The following is a 21,118-nucleotide window of genomic DNA, read 5'->3' on the forward strand; positions in this document are numbered from 1 at the left end:
AGCATGATTGATAATAAATTCTGTTTTTGTTACCTGGTCAGCATTAAATTCTTTTATTATCTTTGAAAATATTGTTTTTTCATCACATTCACTTTCAATTGATTTCTCCAGTAATTTGATGGCCTTCTGAGCGGCATGTTTGTCTCTGGCATAGATCACAAATGTCACAGAGGTCATTTTCACTCTATCAACTGGTGTCTGTGCACCAATAAGTTTACGGTCATGTCTGGATATACTTAACTTCTTGTCACCTGTTTGAATAATAAATGTAATATGTATTAGAAAATCAATAAAATGCTCTGCAGGGCAAAGCTTGATACAACCACCGAGGTCAAACTCTGAACAATTTGGGCCATTATGGACACAACATTCAAGCTTGAAACAGCCCTGAGTTTGGATTGTGATTAAATAGTTGACAGAGCATAGGTTTCAGACACAGAGTGAATGAGATCTAATGAACTTAGAAAGTTTAAATTTACCTATTATGGTACAATATCCAAAATCTAAATACATGGATTGATTCAGCATATAAAAGAATCCCAATTATTCATTTTTTTATGAAATCAAACAAAGCTTAATTTTGGACCCTTTTGACCTCAATGTGGACCAATTTGATAACAGGGCCAAAAATTCAAAAAACAAAATACATGGTTAGATTTAGCATATCTCTGTTGAACTAATTAATAGTAATAGGAGAAATCGCTTAAATTTTACATTTATTTTAATAGTTTATGTATAGCTTGTTTGAAAACAATAATAAAAATATAGGTCACTGATGAGTTTAAAAAGATATGTCAATTTAAATGTCAAAAATTGACATTTTTGCACCAAACGGAGATAATTTGGAGCTTTTTCAATGATATAAACATTTTTAAAGTCATCTGTGGCCAACCCAAATCGATTTGCCTGTGTGATTTTTGTACCCTATTATAAAGTAATAACTAAGAGTGTAATAAATAAAATTTGAAATGAAAAAACAAATGTTTAATTTTTTGCTGATTTTTTTGTACCCGCGAGCCTCATTTTAAAAAACACCCCAAGAATTCAAGAATAAAACGCCATTAAAATTGGTCAAGAAATAAGCAATTTATACAAAGTAATAGAAAAGAACTGTTTTTGGCCCCTTTTTGGTCCCTAATTCCTAAACAGTTTAGGCCATAACTCCCAAAATCAATCCCAACCTTCCATTTGTGGTTTCAAACAACCTTGTGTTTAAATTTCATAGAGATCCATTTACTTAAACTAAAGTTATTGTCTGGAAACTAAGTGTCTTCGTACGACGCTGACGACAACGACGTGATACCAATATACGAACGCAAAGTATTTTAACATTTGAACCTAATATATGTACATTTTTTTATGGATTGACTAAGGGATGAACTGATTAACAGAGGCACATAGCAGAAAACATACTTTTATCACTTAGGATCATAAGGGGAAAATACAGTATTTTGTTTTCAATTTTGTCAATCAAAAAACAAAGAATTATGTTTACCCCAATGTTGTAACCTTTAACAATTAATTTACTAGTTAAATCAAACTCTGTTTGAATGAATTGTTTTACACTAGTCATTCTGATATAACTTTGCATTTATCAGTATATAAAATCAGGTGCCGAGTATCATCTGTATTTCCCGGTAAATGGATTGGTACGTCATCTTTCGGCTACAAGATTTAAAATAGTTGCCAGGCAATAAGCAATCATGTTATTGCAATAATTACCACCAACAAGTCCAGTCCAACCAAACAGCTTTTCTACGTAGCCTTTTTCTTTAGTATTACTGACACACTTCTGGATCGCAGCCATGAAATCTTTCATCATATCTCCTTGGAAAATAACTACATGTACCTGATGTACATTTTTGCTTTTGCTCTGGAATTTTTCTACCACTTTAAACATGTCTTCTGCTATATCACTGACAGGTACATTGGCAGTAACAGATGTACCTAGAAAAACATCAATCATTTCATTTTTTAACTAAAATGTTTTGTCCATGTGATATAATAATGAATATCACTTTTTTAATAAAATGTCACCAATAAACAAGGGCATGGTTTGGAAGTCTTTCATTTCTTTATTTGTTCATTTGTTCATTTTTTTCTTCTTTATATCGTAGCATCCTTTTATTCTCTACACTTCGGGGGGGTTCAGAATCACAACTAAATTAATACATAATGATGGTTAACATTTTTTTGTGTTTAATGACTGTTTATATATTAAATAAGAGGTACAAGTGAACACTACAGGGAGATAACTCAGTAAAAATCAGCTGAACATTTTTATCACATTCTATTGTAAAGGAAATATTTAGCTTCTCAATGATCAAAATTAGTGTTTGTCAAACTGCTATATTATCAACATGTTCAATGGGTCAAAGTTTTCTTTAAAATTTAAAAGTGCCAAATCAATTCTATTCAAGGTGTTTGGTACCACCTTAAGAATTGTACATGTTTTATGCAAACTATTCTCCTTTCCTGCATTGTTGACAATGAAGATAGAAGCAAGTCTGAGGAGTGCCAAGAGGCATTAAAATGTATGTGATTTTAAATGAAGTCCTATATCTATTTATTGGGAATTTGTTCTAAATTAATTCATATTTGAGAATGTGATATATGTACAAGTTATACATTCTATTTACTAGTTTCAAATTACTTACCCAAAGCAGGGAATGCAACAGTGGCCATCTTGATTTCTTCAGCTTTATCAAGGGCTTGCTTAATTCTGTCTTTAAGTTTAGAACCACTAGCGAAAGGAGTTCCATAACTTGATGGGTTCACTCCTGTCATGTCAAGGTGGATCACAGCTTCACACAACATTCCATGAGTGTGTTTTGTTACAGCTATTCCATTCTTTGACATTTGTTTTTCTTAAATGAATACAGGTTTGTTATAAACAGTTGTATTATTGTAGCAACAATTATGTACAGCATGCTGAACAGAAAAAGTTTTAACGTGTATCAAGTTTATGCCATAATGAAGTTTGGACTATCAATAAGCTATTTATTTTATATGACTAAATAATAATTCCTGCAATTAAAAAAAATCATTTCATAAAAAGTTTTTAGATCTATATTATTTAAGTCGATATCAAAACTCTTTACAAAAAGTATTTCAACAAAAATTTTAATTATGCATTGTATAAAAATATAAAAAAAGAAGATGTGGTATGATTGTCAATAAGACAACTGCTCAAGAGACCAAATGGCAAAAAGATGAACAACTATAGGTCACTGTATGGCCTTTAACAATGAGCAAAGACCATACCGCATAGTCAGCTATAAATGGCTCAGAAATAACAAATGTAAAACAATTTAAACGAGAAAACTAACGGCCAAACTTATGTACAAAATATGAATGAATCAAAGTGATGGAAATCACTCATGGAAAGATTAGAAGAGTAGTTGGAATAATTTCATATGGTATGGTGGGGAAAAATGAACATTTATAAAGCAATATTGCTGAAAATTGCATTTAAAGCAGGTCTTTAGAAGGAAACTTGCTTTTCCAGTATGAGGATAAAATGAGCTCAAATTAAATAATATGGGTCTCTTAATTTGCACAATTTTATTTAAACTGCAGTTTATATCTTATCGAAATTATGTTGCCGGTTCTCATGTTCTGAACATGTTTAAAAAAAAAAAAAAAAAAAAAAAAATCTACTAGTAAATGTTATCATCTATCCTTGTAAGACATAAATCTGGACCAACAGCTTAAAACTTTAAAGTGTCAAAAGAAAAGAAGAAAAATGTTGTTTTGGGGCATTTTGTAAGTTGAAACAGAGGTTATATGGCATTGAAGATTAAAAGTTTTAGAGTGCCTTTTGATCAATTTTTTAAATATTTTTCAACACAGGGATTTGAAAATGTACTTTTTTCAATGTAAACTAATTAAAAAACTTATCTTATTGAAATGTGGATTCTTTCTTGATTGCAATATTATATTTACTTCTAACATGTCTAATAAAAATTCAAATGACTAAAATAGACATAATGATTGATGGGAAATAAACTAATAAACAATGGTTTGTTATAATTAAAAGTTTTGAAATTTTTAAACTGTTTCAAGATAATTCCTGATAAAAAAAAAAGTGTACTACTTTAATTGTTGATTAATTACAGATGATTATTGGAAATTTATCAAGTAAATTATAGGCCTTACTTGAATACCTTTTATTTATTCATATCTATATTCATATTTCATTTTTTTAAGATCTTGTTAATCCATTAATCATTTATCTTTCAGATATAATTTACAAAATCACTTTATGTAATGTAGATCAAAAGTAATTGGCAATAAATGAATCTATCATCCTTATAAATATCAAACATGTAATATACACATTTGTGTATTTAATTATGAGGTCAAATACTTTTGTATTCAGAATTATTTGTATATTGAGTGGTCTGTATAATTATGTAAGAATGAGGTTGATAGGTAATGTGGTCAATTTGACTGGCAGTTTAAGAGGTGGGGCATTGTAATTAAAGGTCCACCTTGTCTCTGATTGTTTAGTGATAATGACAGTTGTCAATCATACTAGTTGAATCAATACCCAGTTACCTAATCAAAATGTTTTTGAAAAAGCCTGCACATCAACGCATCTTAATGACATACATTCTTGAATGAACTGCTCCAATAATATACCCAGTTTTTTTTCAGTTTATATGTGTATTATGTGCACATACATGAGAACCATAGGGAACTATATTTCTTCAGTGTGAATACATTTAGTAACAGTAGCTAACCTGTCCTGTTGTTAGGGAGGCCGGTGCCTAAGTAAAGATTTAGAACAATAAAATTGAGAAAGGAAATGGTGAATATGTCAAAGCGACAACCACCCGACCATAGAGCAAACAACAGACGAAGGCAACCAATGGGTCTTCAATGTAGCGAGAATTCCCGCACCTGTAGGTGTCCTTCAGCTGGCCCCTAAAATATGCATAATAGTACAGTGATAATGGACGTCATACTAAACTCCGAATTATACACAAGAAACTAAAATTTAAAATCATACAAGACTAACAAAGGCCAGAGGCTCCTGACTTGGGACAGGCGCAAAATTGCAGCGGGGTTAAACATGTTTATGAGATCTCAACCCTCCCCCTATACCTCTAGCCAATGTAGAAAAGTAAAAGAATAACAATACGCACATTAAAATTCAGTTCAAGAGAAGTCCGAGTCTGATGTCAAAAGATGTAACAAAAGAAAATAAATAAAATGACAATAATACATAAATAACAACAGACTACTAGCAGTTAACTGACATGCCAGCTCCAGACCTCAATTAAACTGATTGAAAGATTATGTCTTCATCATATGAATATCAGGTACAATCCCTCCCGTTAGGGGTTTAGTATCATACTATCATAAAATATATGAGAAGAACATAACCCGTGTCATGCCAACAACTGTTTTTTTTAGAAATAAATGTGTTTAGTTCCGATGCAAAGACCCTATCAGTGAATCAATGTTAAAGCCAAAATATGCAATCTTTAATGACCTGACAACAGTATCGTAACTATATCCCCTTTTAATAAGTCTATTTAAAGGTTTTGTTAGTTTCTGAGGAGAATACTGACATTTTTGTGCTTTATAAAGAATATTTCCATAAAATTTTGGATGTGAAATACCTGAACGTATAAGATGTCTGCATGTTGAGTTATATTTACGAATTATTTCCTTATACCGGTGATAAAATTTAGTAAATGTTTTGACCAGTTTGTGATATCGAAAACCCTGGTGTAATAATTTTTCAGTAATACATAAATTTCTCTCGCTAAAATCTAATACATTGTTACATACACGAGCGAATCGTACAAGTTGAGATATATAAACACCATAAGATGGTGACAAGGGAACGTCACCATCTAAAAATGGATAATTAACAATAGGAAATGAAAAATCATCTCTTTTATCATAAATTTTTGTATTAAGCTTCCCGTTTATGATATAGATATCAAGATCGAGGAAAGGGCAGTGGTCATTGTTATCATTAGCTTTATTTAAAGTAAGTTCTACAGGATAAATTTCTTTAGTATACATACTGAAGTCGTCATTATTTAGAGCCAATATATCATCCAAATATCTAAAAGTATTGTTAAATTTTTGTATCAAATGTTGTTTTGATGGGTCTTTGCTAATTTTAGTCATAAATTGTAACTCATAACAATACAAAAACAGGTCCGCAATAAGTGGTGCACAGTTAGTCCCCATTGGAATTCCAATAACTTGACGATATACAGAATCTCCAAAGCGAAATCAAGTAAAAATTCAAGTGCATAAATAGTATCAAAGCATGTCCAATTGACATAGTTCTTTTGTTTATTGCTACTAAAAAATGATCTAAAAGAGTTTGAACATATGTACTCGCATTCCGACTTTTTAAATGCCCAGTTAATTAGGGATGTGAATTTTTTCTTAATAAGAATATGAGGCAAAGTGGTATATAGGGTAGAAAAATCAAAACTTTGAACAGATTCAAAATCACCAATATATGCATGCAATTTATCAAGTACTTCCAATGAGTTTTTGACACTCCAAAAGTAATTAATTCCACTATTTTCAAAGGCCTTATTTGAACAATTTATTATCAGGTTTTTTATTGTACCAAGTGTACTAGTAAGTAAAACAGACAATTTAGTAGTTGAACAATGGCACATCAACAAATTATAACCAGTTGCTAAAAAAGTTACTATTTTATATTAGATTATATTACTTTGATCCTTGAGTTGTTTTTCTAGTTCATGTCCTCCTTTAGTCTTTATAGCCTTTGCCACAGCACCTAAAATCAATATAAAATACAAATCACATTCTTATACATACATTAACTTAATAATTTGCATTGATCTAAATTGATCAAAGGCTTTCAAAAAATATTTCCCAAGGGGAAATACGGTGAAGGCTGCATGCACTGAATTGCTCATTATAATCATTCTGAGTGCCTTATACTGCTAGATCTCATTGATATATGGTCCCAATAAGAGAAGTTGTATTGAAGAAAAATAGACACTTCATCTGCTTGCCAGTAATATCACAGTATGATGCCAAATATATTTGATGGTGAAGTAAGTAGTTAACAATATTACAAATTATTCCTAAAAACATCAAAGCACTGTAAGCGCTTAAGGTAGTTCACCAAAAACCAAGGCAAACATAATGGTCCGAGACCACAATTGTCGTCCCTTGATTTTCGTTGTTCACAAATATAGTCCCTAGTGTTGACAGTGGGTTACTTGCCATTAATTTTTATACCCCTTCCAAATTTATTTCTCCATGTTTAATGCCTCAAATTGCAAGTAGGGGGGTGAAATTACACTGTTAAAAAATTTGGGTCCAGAATTTTAAAGGAAAGTAGTGATTTGGTCCAGCTGAAAAAAAGGTTGAAAATTAGCACTTCGGAAGCTGTCAAAAGATTTCAAGACGCCCTAAACATAAAATTGTCCATATTTTGAGTGAGAGCCGATGAAGTCTTCTATAATTTTGATATAATTTGTCCCAAAAGTAGTACAACACACTGTAAAAGTTTCTTTGAGAAAGCGCAGGTGGGATTTTTTTTATTTTCATTTATGTTCTAAAAGAAATGCACTACGAAATAATTGTGTTCTCGGACCTAAGAGGTGAAATCTGTAAATATAGAATCTGTACTTTGGCAACTTCCCTAAATGTTTTGATGGTGTCAATTTGTCAAATAGCATGAAACTAAAGGATTTAAACTTTAATTTTATAGAATTTCTGCAAAAATGACCAATTTTGGCATTTTATGGTCAAAATAGACATTTATAGCTTTTTCAATATTGATGCATAAATGGCATCCTGACTTTCTATCTGACAGGTTTTCATGTGTCAATATTTGTGTGTCTATGCCTTTATCTAGTTCTTTTACTTATTTATGAACTCTGAATCTACAGAAAAGAAGATTATCTCAGACAATATGTGCAAAATGTGTTGTATAAATGACCCTTGTCTAACGCCCTGTTTGGATGAAGTAAAAAGTGGGGAGCTTGGTACATAAAATTTGAAGTCCATAATAAAGACCTCACTAAATTTGTATCAAAAGCACTTTACAATGTCTATTGTATCTGTTCCATTTCACATAATATCTTTCTGTTCTTCTGTAGGATAGCAAGTGATTTAAATATAAGCCTGTTGAGAATAAATTGCATGCAAGTTTTTCCCTAAAAAGGCAAAAATCTTTGTATCAAACCATACTGTTTGTAAGAAAAGTTAATTGCAAGAGTCTTCTTGTGCTCAGATTTGTTGTATCATGTCACATGAGTATAGAAATGATACTAGAGGCTCTCAAGAGCCTGTATCGCTCACCTGATTCTACTTGGGTTTTTGAAATCATATGAAAAAATATAAAATTTGGCTAAAAGTGACAACACAACCTCATTGATAAGGAAAGGAACATGTTTAATTTCATTCAAAAGTCCCCCACTGGCGGCCATCTTGGATGGCGGATCGGCTACAAAGTAACAACACTTGGTCAGCACCTCATAAGGAACATTCATGCCATGTTTGGTTTTATTCCATTCAGTGGTTCTCTAAAAGAAGTCATTTGTATGCATTTCCCATAGGGTCCTATGTTAAACTAAGTCCCCTGCTGGCAGCCATCTTGGATGATGGATCTGCTACAAAGTAACAACACTTGGTCAGCACCTCATAAGGAACATTCATGCAATGTTTAGTTTTATTCCATTCAGTGGTTCTCTAAAAGAAGTCATTTGTATGCATTTCCAATAGGGTCCTATGTTAAACTAAGTCCCTGCTGGCGGCCATCTTGGATAATGGATCAGCTACAAAGTAACAACACTTGGTCAGCACCACATTAGGAACATTCATGCCATGTTTGATTTCATTCCATTCAGTGGTTCTCTAAAAGAAGTCATTTGTATGCATTTCCCATAGGGTCCTATGTTAAACTAAGTCCCATGCTGGCGGCCATCTTGGATGATGGATGGGCTACAAAGAAACAACACATGGTCAGCACGGCATAAGGAACATTCATGCAATGTTTGGTTTCATTCCATTCAGTTGTTCTCTAAAAGAAGTCATTTGTATGCATTTCCCATAGGGTCCTATGTTAAACTAAGTCCCCCGCTGGCGTCCATCTTGGATAATGGATCGGCTACAAAGTAACAACACTTGGTCAGCACCACATTAGGAACATTCATGCCATGTTTGATTTCATTCCATTCAGTGGTTCTCTAAAAGAAGTCATTTGTATGCATTTCCCATAGGGTCCTATGTTAAACTAAGTCCCCCGCTGGCGGCCATCTTGGATGATGGATTGGCTACAAAGTAACAACACTTGGTCAGCACTCCATAAGGAACATTCATGCTATGTTTAGTTTCATTCCATTTAGTGGTTCTCTAGAAGAAGTCATTTGTATGCATTTCCCATAGGGTCCTATGTTAAACTAAGTCCCCTGCTGGGGGCCATCTTGGATGATGGATCCGCTACAAAGTAACAACACTTGGTCAGCACTCCATAAGGAACATTCATGCTATGTTTGGTTTCATTCCATTTAGTGGTTCTCTAGAAGAAGTCATTTGTATGCATTTCCCATAGGGTCCTATGTTAAACTAAGTCCCCCACTGGCAGCCATCTTGGATGATGGATCTGCTACAAAGTAACAACACTTGGTCAGCACCCCATAAGGAACATTCATGCTATGTTTGGTTTTATTCCATTCAGTGGTTCTCTAAAAGAAGTCATTTGTATGCATTTCCCATAGGGTCCTATGTTAAACTAAGTTCCCGGCTGGCGGCCATCTTGGATGATGGATCGGCAACAAAGTAACAACACTTGGTCAGCACCTCATAAGGAACATTCATGCCATGTTTGGTTTCATTCCATTCAGTGGTTCTCTAGAGGAAGTCATTTGTATGCATTTCCCATAGGGTCCTATGTTAAACTAAGTCCCCCGCTGGCGGCCATCTTGGATGATGGATCGGCAACAAAGTAACAACACTTGGTCAGCACCTCATAAGGAACATTCATGCCATGTTTGGTTTCATTCAATTCAGTGGTTCTCTAAAAGAAGTCATTTGTATGCCTTTCCCATAGGGTCCTATGTTAAATTAAGTCCCCTGCTGGCGGCCATCTTGGATGATGGATCGGCTACAAAGGGTGCTATAAACAGTTTCGTACTAAAAACTAGGGGTATTTCCCCAGTGAGATTTACATACTGATGGAATTCCCTGCTATTTATATACCACTAAATGAAAAAGTTGATTGTTTTTTATGTTCAATGTGAAAAACATATATTGAAGTTCAATTAAAATGCCACTTTTGTCAAGATTTAAAAAAAAAAATGTTTTTGTGACTTCCTACTATATGGGAGGCAACTCCATAAACAGCTGATTTTCACCTGTTGCAAAAAGCACTTTGATTTGTCAGGTAAGATAGCTCATTTCGGAGCAGGCGAACGTAGGCTGAAACTACATTTTCTTAAATCAGCCGGATAAGCTCTTCGAAATGCATATTATAAGAAATCTCAAATATATGCACAGGTTACTGATCCGTGTGTCCAAAGGTGGTCTGTTTTTAAGGTTTTTTAGGGGGAAAATGCCTAATTTCCAGCTGATAACCTGTACCAATTTGCATGTTTAAACAAGAGATGTTGGATTTTTTTTTATTTATTCAGAAAGTTCATAGAATTATCTTTCCATTGATGTATAGATATCTATATAACTATGAATATCTGACTTCTGCATGATGGGTCCACTATTACATGCCCCGGTACAGAATGACGTCACGTAAAAAACTGTTGATTGCACCCTTAAGGGACAAATACAAAATATTAGTGATGTTTTAGCATAGAAATGTGTTTGCGAATGGAGTAAAATAATTCTGAAAAATATTGTACGGCATGTATACATTAATTTAAAAGCATCAGTTTGGTATATTTAATGCAAATATTACAGATTTGTACATAGCAACCAGATATAAGAAAAACAGACTCTGCGAGTATTGAAGTTTTTTAATTTTTTGCGACGTCATGATATTTTTATTCAATCTCTCATATATTTGGAACCAAAAGTTGCATATGAAAAGTGTAGATTTTTTCTACTTTGACCTTTACTCCTGATCAGTGTTACATCAAGTTTTATTCATTATAATATATATTTGGTACTTTTTATAGTCAAAAAGGTACACATGCCATTCCTAAGAAAAACACTATTTCAATATTTTCTCAACTCAGCTATAACTTAGTTCATATAGTACTAGGAACAAAATCTATTTAAAGTAACTTTATTCATGCCTATTTCATAGTTTTTATTCTATTTATTTAAAAGAAACCCTATTTTATGATTTATTTTCTTTGAAAAACTGATGAAAATGTGATACAGGAAATGTTTGGGATTTGCCAGTTAAACTGTTTGCCACTGGCCAATATGCCACTACCGCGCGACATAAAAAAAGAGCTGTAGTTTCACTATTTGTGGTCACAATCCTTAAAGTAAGACATCATTTTAATCGGTATAGTGTACAGATTCAGAAAAGCTGAGAATTTTTTATATATCGCATACAAGGTTTTGCTTAAGGGTGCTATAAACAGTTTCGTACTAAAAACTAGGGGTATTTCCCCAGTGAGATTTACATACTGATGGAATTCCCTGCTATTTATATACCACTAAATGAAAAAGTTGATTGTTTTTTATCTTCAATGTGAAAAACATATATTGAAGTTCAATTAAAATGCCACTTTTGTCAAGATTTAAAAAAAAAAAAATGTTTTTGTGACTTCCTACTATATGGGAGGCAACTCCATAAACAGCTGATTTTCACCTGTTGCAAAAAGCACTTTGATTTGTCAGGTAAGATAGCTCCTTTCGGAGCAGGCGAACGTAGGCTGAAACTACATTTTCTTAAATCAGCCGGATAAGCTCTTCGAAATGCATATTATCAGAAATCTCAAATATATGCACAGGTTACTGATCCGTGTGTCCAAAGGTGGTCTGTTTTTAAGGTTTTTTAGGGGGAAAATGCCTAATTTCCAGCTGATAACTTGTACCAATTTGCATGTTTAAACAAGAGATGTTGGATTTTTTTTTATTTATTCAGAAAGTTCATAGAATTATCTTTCCATTGATGTATAGATATCTATATAACTATGAATATCTGACTTCTGCATGATGGGTCCACTATTACATGCCCTGTTACAGAATGACGTCACGTAAAAAACTGTTGATTGCACCCAAAGTAACAACACTTGGTCAGCACCCCATAAGGAACATTCATGCTATGTTTGGTTTCATTCTATTCAGTGGTTCTCTAAAAGAAGTCATTTGTATGCATTTCCCATAGGGTCCTATGTTAAACTAAGTCCCCAGCTAGCAGCCATCTTGGATGATGGATCGGCAACAAAGTAACAACACTTGGTCAGTACCTCATAAGGAACATTCATGCCATGTTTGGTTTCATTCCATTCAGTGGTTCTCTAAAAGAAGTCATTTGTATGCATTTCCCATAGGGTCCTATGTTAAACTAAGTCCCCCGCTGGCGGCCATCTTGGATGATGGATCGGCTACAAAGTAACAACACTTGGTCAGCACCTCATAAGGAACATTCATGCCATGTTTGGTTCCATTCCATTCAGTGGTTCTCTAGAAGAAGTTCAAAATGTAAATTGTTAACGACGACGACGACGGACGACGACGACGGACGCTAAGTGGTGAGAAAAGCTCACTTGGCCCTTCGGGCCAGGTGAGCTAAAAAAAGACACAAATTTTTATTTCTTATAGCCTCAGTATGCATTTTTTAATGTAAATATATGGCACCACCTAAATTGACATTAAATTTTTTCCCGTCTTACTTGGCCTAAGACCCTTTTAAACTAATATGATATGTTATTTGTAACTTTTCTTTCCATTTAAAGTACTTTCAATACATATGTAAGGATCATTTATAACCAAAAAGCTTCACAAATTTAAAATTGTTGGAAAATATTACATCTTCATGTAAGGCTCCCCTTCATTGAAAAACCTCAATTTTTAGGCGCAGGCTCATATAAATTTTACTTTTGAATAATTATGCCAAGTCTGATAAATCAAATGAGTACTCTCTTGCTTTAAGTACAGGATAAGTTATATATTAAGGCATTTAAAAAGTATTTTTTTGCAATATTTTAATTTTTAAAGCCCCAAATGTTGATAATTGAAATTTTTCAATTTTAACATCAAAATTTTACACGCAAAGATGAGTATAGAACTTAACTTATTGTCTATAATATACATCCTATTGTCATGAAACTTTGTAAGCAGTGTTATAATTTATTAAGCTTTGGTCATACCAAGTTTTTTTAAGATTTGTCAACTCTTTCTATCCTATTAGGTCCAAGACCACAATTGTCGTCCCTTGATTTTCGTTGTTCACAAATATAGTCCCTAGTGTTGACAGTGGGTTACTTGCCATTAATTGTTATACCCCTTTCAAATTTATTTCTCCATGTTTAATGCCTCAAATTGCAAGTAGGGGGGTGAAATTACACTGTTAAAAAATTTGGGTCCAGAATTTTAAAGGAAAGTAGTGATTTGGTCCAGCTGAAAAAGGTTGAAAATTAGCACTTCGGAAGCTGTCAAAAGATTTCAAGACGCCCTAAACATAAAATTGTCCATATTTTGAGTTAGAGCCGATGAAGTCTTCTATAATTTTGATATAATTTGTCCCAAAAGTAGTACAACACACTGTAAAAGTTTCTTTGAGAAAGGGCAGGTGGGATTTTTTTTATTTTCATTCATGTTCTAAAAGAAATGCACTACGAAATAATTGTGTTCTCGGACCATAATTATGAAAACTGTGGCAATGTTTCTTTAATTTTTATTAAAGATTTTTAAAAAATCCTGACCTGTCCATAGTAAACATAAATGACCCCACCTTAATTCATCCCAAGTCCATGATGTCTAAGTTTGGAATAAAATGTCAGGTAATTATAGAACAGTTGGTCAAACATTCTTGGGCTTGAAAGATATGTTATTCTTTAAAATAAGCCATATTAAAATGAAAATTTTTATAGGACCAGAAATAATTCAAAATATAATTAAGGTAAATTCTTTAAACCTACTCATTTTTTTCAATCGATAAAATTTTATAATAAACAAGAAATAATTTGTAACATAATGTTGTTACGAAGTCTTCCAAACAAAGCTCCCATAATTATTCATTCCCATGGTCGCCTGACATTGGGCAAAGTCTAGTACACATTTGTTAAGTCTAGCAAAGTGATATGCATATGTGACACCTATGAGATTGACCTTGTATGTCATTCAATCTTTTTGAAATGACAAACAGGAATGAATCAGAATATGGTTTAGGAGTTGGTATCTCAATCTTTTACAAGTTCTCAAAACACACACAAGAGAGGGTGGGATGACCCTATGGACTACCCCTATATTTCATTTGTTTTTTTTATATTGTCCCATACATGAATATATATGGTTTAGGCGTGAGGATCTCAACTGTTATCAAGTTTTCAAACAGGAGGGGTGGGGTGACCCCAGTGACTTCCCCTATATTTCATTTGATTTGTTATCATAGTATTGTCTAATGCATGAATATATATGTTTGAGGGGTGGGGATTTCATCTGATTCCAAGTTATCAAACAGGATGGGTTAGGGTGACCCTAAGGACTTGACCTATATTTCATTTGATTAGTTCTTTTGTCCCATACATGAATATATATTGTTTAATTCAAAGGTGGGGATCTCGACTGTTTCCAAGTTCTCAAACAGGAGGGGTAGAGTGACAACAGGGACTCCCCCTATATTTCATTTAATTTAGAGGTGGGGATCTCAACTGTTTCCAAGTTCTCAAACAGGAGGGGTGGGGTGACCGCAGGGACTCCCCTATATTTCATTTGATTTGTTATATAGTCCCATACATGAATATATATGGTTGAGGGGTGAGGATCTCCACTGTTTCCAAGTTTTCAAACAGGAGGGTGTAAAGTGACCCTAGGGACTCCTCTATAATTCATTTGATTTGTTATATTGTCCCATATATGCATATACATGTATATGGTTTAAGCATGTTAAGGGTGGGGATCTCCACCGTTATCAAATTCTCAAACAGGATGTCGCCCCACAAACTCCGCCTTTATTTCATATGATTAGTTATATTGTCCCATACATGAATATATATGGTTTAGGGGTGTGAATCTCGACCATTTCCAAGTTCTCAAACAGGAGGGATGGGGTGACCCACAGATACTCCCCTATATTTCCTTTGATTTATTAATGGTACTATACATGAATATATATGGTTTAGGGTGAGATCTAGACTGTTTCAAAATTCCAAAACAGGAGGGATTGGGTGACCCGAGGGACTTCCCCTGTATTTCATTTGATTAGTTATATTGTCCCATGCATGAATAAATATGGTTTAGGGTTGGGGATCTCGACTGTTTCCAAGTTCTAAAACAGGAGGGGGTGGGGTGACCCTAGGGACTTCCCCTATATTTCATTCGATTAGTTATATAGTCTTATATATGAATGTATATGGTATGTCTCTTTGACACAATCCCCATTTCCATTCTCAATTTTATATGGTTGAGGGGTGGGGATCTCATCTGTTTCAAAGTTATCAAACAGGAGGGGGTTGAGTGACCCAAAGGACTCCACCTATATATCATATGTTTTGCTTACATTCAGGTTTCATATATATATAATCTACCGGTAGTTGCAATATTTGTGTGAAATAAAGTAAGAAACTTCCAGCTATTATAACTGACCCATCAAAATTGAGAAAAAAATACCCATTGAAATTGCAGTAATATGTTTACACTTTAAAAGCATCTAACATGCATTACCAACATTCCCTTGCAAGAATCTATTGGGATATCCTAGGATATCCCAAGACATTCCTGGGATTTCCTGAGATATTTTCCTGGGATATCCCAGGACTTCCTGAAATGAAATTTCAAGACTTTTCAGGAATTTTAGGGAGAGTATTGGAACAGGACTTCCTGGGATATCCCAGGAAATCCTGATCCTAAAAATATAGGACCAATTGGGACATTTCAGGACTTTTCAGGACAAGTAAACCTGAAATATCCCAGGGTTGTCCTGAGAAGTCCCAGGGATTCAGGACTTTTCAGGACTATTAAACCTGAAATATCCCAGGATTGTCCTGAGAAGTCCCAGGTTTCAAAAACTTTTCAGGACTTGTTAACCTGTAAATTATTTGAATATTGTCCTGAGAACTCCTGGGATGTCCTGGGATATTTCAAGACATTACAAAAAAGTCCCCCCCCCAAAAAAAAAAACATGGGGATAACATGGACTCTTCATCCTTTACAAAATCTATGAAAAGACAGTATTCATTCTTCTGACTTTTTATCTTCACAGCACATTTGATGGCATTTCAAAATCAAATCACTTGAAAACAAATTTATTTTCTATAGTACAGTCACTGTTTTTTCTATTGTTATCATCTTCAATTCTCTCCAATTTTCCAAAAAGCCCTCTGTCTTGACTAGTTTAAGCTGGTCACATAAATGTATCTTGGCCCTCACTATAGGTTTTTTTTTATAAATCAGAGCTGCTGTTCCTTAACAGTAAATCTGAAACAAAACAAAAGTTCAGGATCTCAAGTTTGATGAAAAAAATATAAAAACCAAATATCATGCATTAGTATGTCAGATTTGTTTAAGTCAACTTGCTTTTTTTCTTTCTTTAAATGAGTACATACATGTATATATTTGGTGTATAAATGTACCCTGCAATTAAGGACCAAGACATTAAATGATGCATTCATAAATCATAGACTGACAATTATTTTTAGCATTTCTTTCTTGCTTTATCATATATTTCAAAGTTTTAAAAACCAAACATGTACTAGTATTCCAGAAGCATGTATATTAATGATTAAAGCAACTTATTTCAGAGATATTGCAGCAAACTGTTTGTGATATATCTAAATGTGAGTTTTCTCACACTTCTATGTTGAAGTTTTTTTATGTTATTATTAAAAGTATACCTATACTATTTAAATATTTTTTCATAATATGTAATAACAATGTATTGCTAATTCCTTATGCTTGTGATGAAAGTAAATCTTATGTAAACATTCTATAACTGTTTTCTTTACTCTTCTTGTCATATGCACATATTCAAAATGGTGGAATCTAATGTATTTGTACTTACCAAAAGATATTGTCCAAAATGCATGTAATCATCAAATTAATGCTCCTTAAAATCAAACAGTCATGTCACCAGAAGAAAACATCTGCACTATTAATATAATGTTAAAATATAGAACTGTTGGAACCTAGTTATTTTCATTTATCTGCATTCATTTTGTGTTAAGAATAAGACATCTTTGCTTGTTGTCCAAGTTCAAATTCTAATTGTGTCAGGGGTTATTTAAGGGAGTTAAATTTCCATTTTCTTTGAAAGGTTCCCTGGTTGAATAAATTAAATTTATCTTGAAAATTTGATATATATATTAAAATAAAAAAAATATCCATTCATTGTGTATTTACCATCTTAATGTTTAAAGTTATAATAGTAATTGCAGAAAATGTATAATTTAGCAATATGTGAGCCCCTGCATATGGCCTCACACTTCCTGTCCAGTGTCTACACTAAAATAAATTGAATCCAGATGTCCCATTTATACATTTTATTCACTCTGGCTCACATGGCAAAGATAAAGAATTAAAGCATGAAAATTATTTGTGTGTTTATTTAGATACTTGCAATTATATAAATTTAACCTGTTTACAGTTAATCTATTATCTTGGGTATTACATCTATGGTTGTATGATCATGATCTTTTAAATTGGGCTTTGAAAATATTAATGCTTAATTAAAAAAAATGATATTGTGTTGTTACTCATATTTTGGCCTGTAGCATGTGACATGATTTGTGATACATGTATGTGAGTTTTGCATTTTCCAAAGTATTGTCCAAACATTTCCATCAGTATGAGCATATGCAAATTTAACTATGCACAAACAATTCTTGGAACTTAAATAGAATTGTAAATATACTCAAGTGGAATTAAAATTGCAACAAAGACTAAGTTTTGAAAAGAAACCCATATATTTGAAGTCTTGAAATATCCCAGTAATTCCTGTTAATAATCTAAAGTCCTAAGAGTTCTTGAAAAATCAGGATAAATTTGTGTACATCAAATAATGTAAGTCCTGAAATATCCCCAAAATTCCTGAAACAAATTTAAAGTCTTGAAAATTCCTGAAATATCAGGACAACAGATTTCAGGACTTCATGGGACTTCCTGGGATGCTTGAAATTTCAGGATTTACAAAATTACCAGTGCTGGGATTTTTCAGGATATCCCAGGACTTCCTGGGATATCCTGAAAGACAAGAATTTTTCAGGACAGCGTTTTGCAGGGGTTTATCACTGATAAAGAAAATTTATACTGTCACTAGGAACATATATACATTTATTATTGTTACCCTGTTCCCAGCTGTGTCACATTGTATTGGATTATGACATTAAATTTTGTTAAAAAGTAATTTTGAGTTTCTGTACAAAATATTTTCATGCATAGATGTATTTTGTCACCTGCCTGGGGTTTTTTTTAATGATCGCCAAAACCCGGAATTACCCTGATCCATGTCCGGAATCAAAACCGATATTGTAATTATGGCAACCATTTTGTTTTCAATGTTGTTTTTGTCAGATACAATTTTACTTGAATTAACACATTATTTGTCGGCGATTTTCTGTATAAAGCTAGCTTTTGAACAAAATGAACATTGCTGTCATGAATAATAATGATGAAAATAAGTTTTGAGATCCTTTTTAAGGAGACTTTGGTCTGCAAAGTTTTTTTTTATTTTCTTTGAACTTCAAGTGAAAGGTCTGTCTGGCGTAGCTAGAACCAAGTCGAAAGTCCGACTGTAAGAGTGGAAGGTCGCAGACCTCGCGCCACCGTTAATTTGAACCCCTGATGAAAACAATGGCACCTATTTCAGCATTTATTGGGTAGAAGACAAATCTAGGGTGCTCGCATAAGGCAGCTTAACTGCCTAAAAACAGATCTATTTCAATTTTGCTGTTTTTTATGTGAAGTAAAATTCTTTACCAATTGTAAGATCTAAATCTGTGTTAGTCCCATTAACAATGGCATCCACTTTGACATTAGTTATGTCCCCTTGGTAGACTTTTAACACTACATTTCCCATGTTTACACTGTACTCTTTATCTGCAGCTGAGCTGTACTGGTTTCCTGGTGGAGTCTGTTTCTGATGTTTTTTGTCAGGTCCTTTCTTTGCACTGTTAGCTGTAATATAGCAAATGTTTATTATTGATATACTAATTGTATGAGTTTGGTCTTCTTTTTAAGTTTGAGTTTAACCCAAAACATGTTATTCCTGTAACGAGTCAGTTACAGAAAATTTATTGGCCCTTGCCATTTTAGGTTTTTTTTTTCATATGATTTGGTGTCTGATGTGATATGTAACATCATGTCCAATGAATATTTGAGTAATTATTCCTGTTCTGATATCAGGCTTTAAGTCATGCTTGATCCAAATCATTGCACATCATCCAGTCATATTACATTCAGTTCTTTTTAAAAATTCTTGATTGAATTTCTGTCTGGATAATGTCAGGTGTTTCAAGGTTCAATGGAGGAAATGTATATATATATAGTTGTTTAAACTGATTATAATAATCAAATGTTTTTGTATGCATGCAATCTGAATTTGTATTGCCATATTCATGAAAATAATTACACAGCAAAAAATATTATATATAGCCCTAATTAGCCCAGAGCAGGGCTTACTTTACCAGGTTTTCTTGGATTTAATCCCTGCTAAATCATACTATCTCAGGTTACAGAATTTACATATACTGGGGATTCATTCATTCTTGTGGTTATTAATTTTCGTGTATCTAGGAAAATTTGCATTTTCGTAGATGTGTGATTTCGAGGTTTTGCCTATATCTCTAGACAAAAGCACATACGTTTTGTGTAATTTGTTGAACATTCATATTCATGGTTGACCTGTACCAATGAAACTCACGAGAAATTATGATTCCACAGTATGTTAAATGTATTAATTAACAACTTATCACATATTAATTCCAAGACACTTTTCTATGGTAAAAGACTTTGACCTCTAAACAACACATCAATAGGAAAATAGGAATTACCAAAAAATGTTGGACAGTATAATAGATATTAGTCATATTACCATCTACCAACATCTGACTCTGCCAGTAAAAAGGAGATGTACAACCAAAGACAGACAACAATACACAAAACTCATTGTTTATATAGATAGCTGGTTTGTGCAAGCACATGCACACTTTATTTTTCCTAACAGTTGTTCTTCTGGAAACTATATCTGCTCCAGTTTGAACATTTTTAGCATTTATAATGTCAAACACAAAACTGTAATATTTTGATCAATGGAAATAATATTCCTGAATATTTCTTCCATTTAAATCTATCTAAGTCCATTTATAAGTAAAATACAGATAAACAGGATTTCTTTTTTACAAAATTTACCTCTGGATACTATATCTTTTGATCATAAACAAAGTTTGGTAAAAATCCAGGATAGTTTAAGAAAGTTATTAAAATTTCAAAAACTTTAACCTCAGAGTGAATATTTGTTGACAACACCAATGACGGAATGTAAGATCGCTATGGCTCGCTTTTGAGACAAAAGTAGCAAAAAATCAAACATAATAGACAGCAACCAATGACTACTATAAAAAAAATACTTAGGACAAGATTATATAGAAAGGATGGGGGTAAACCATGAAGACCATATATTATAACATATAATATTAAACAAAGGAAACAGATGGATTCATGACAAAATTGTGTTTTTGTGATGGTGATGTGTTTGTACATTTTACTTTACTAAACAGTCTTTCTGCTTACAATTATCTCTATCTATAATGAACTTGGCCCAGTAGTTTCAGTGGAAAATGTTAATAAAAATTTACAAATTTTATGAAAATTGTTAAAAATTGACTATAAAGGACAATAACTCCTTAGGGGGTCAATTGACCATTTCGGTCATGTTGACATATTTGAAAATCTTACTTTGCTGAACATTATTGCTGTTTACAGTTTATCTCTATCTATAATAATATTCGAGATAATAACCAAAAACAGCAAAATT

General features: G+C 33.0%; 1 protein-coding gene and 1 long non-coding RNA gene across 3 annotated transcripts in view; both read right to left on the reverse strand.

Annotated features, from left to right (window-relative positions):
- The window catches only part of LOC139493471 (protein mono-ADP-ribosyltransferase PARP14-like), an 89,016-nt gene that overhangs the window by 15,376 nt on the left and 52,522 nt on the right, over positions 1-21,118 (reverse strand). For both annotated transcript variants that reach the window (XM_071281879.1, XM_071281878.1), the window contains exons 14-18: positions 19,063-19,260; positions 6,716-6,781; positions 2,658-2,867; positions 1,723-1,947; positions 34-251 (exon numbers count right to left, since the gene is read on the reverse strand). In XM_071281879.1, the coding sequence (XP_071137980.1) occupies positions 34-251; positions 1,723-1,947; positions 2,658-2,867; positions 6,716-6,781; positions 19,063-19,260 (917 nt within the window). The remainder of the gene's footprint in view (positions 1-33; positions 252-1,722; positions 1,948-2,657; positions 2,868-6,715; positions 6,782-19,062; positions 19,261-21,118) is intronic.
- LOC139493473 (uncharacterized) lies at positions 16,379-17,458 on the reverse strand. The gene is made up of 2 exons (XR_011657007.1): positions 17,150-17,458; positions 16,379-16,566 (listed from the first exon to the last, which is right to left on the reverse strand). It is a non-coding gene; the product is annotated as an uncharacterized lncRNA (long non-coding RNA).

The sequence above is a fragment of the Mytilus edulis genome, chromosome 10 (assembly GCF_963676685.1).
Source record: "Mytilus edulis chromosome 10, xbMytEdul2.2, whole genome shotgun sequence".
Taxonomy (NCBI): domain Eukaryota; kingdom Metazoa; phylum Mollusca; class Bivalvia; order Mytilida; family Mytilidae; genus Mytilus; species Mytilus edulis.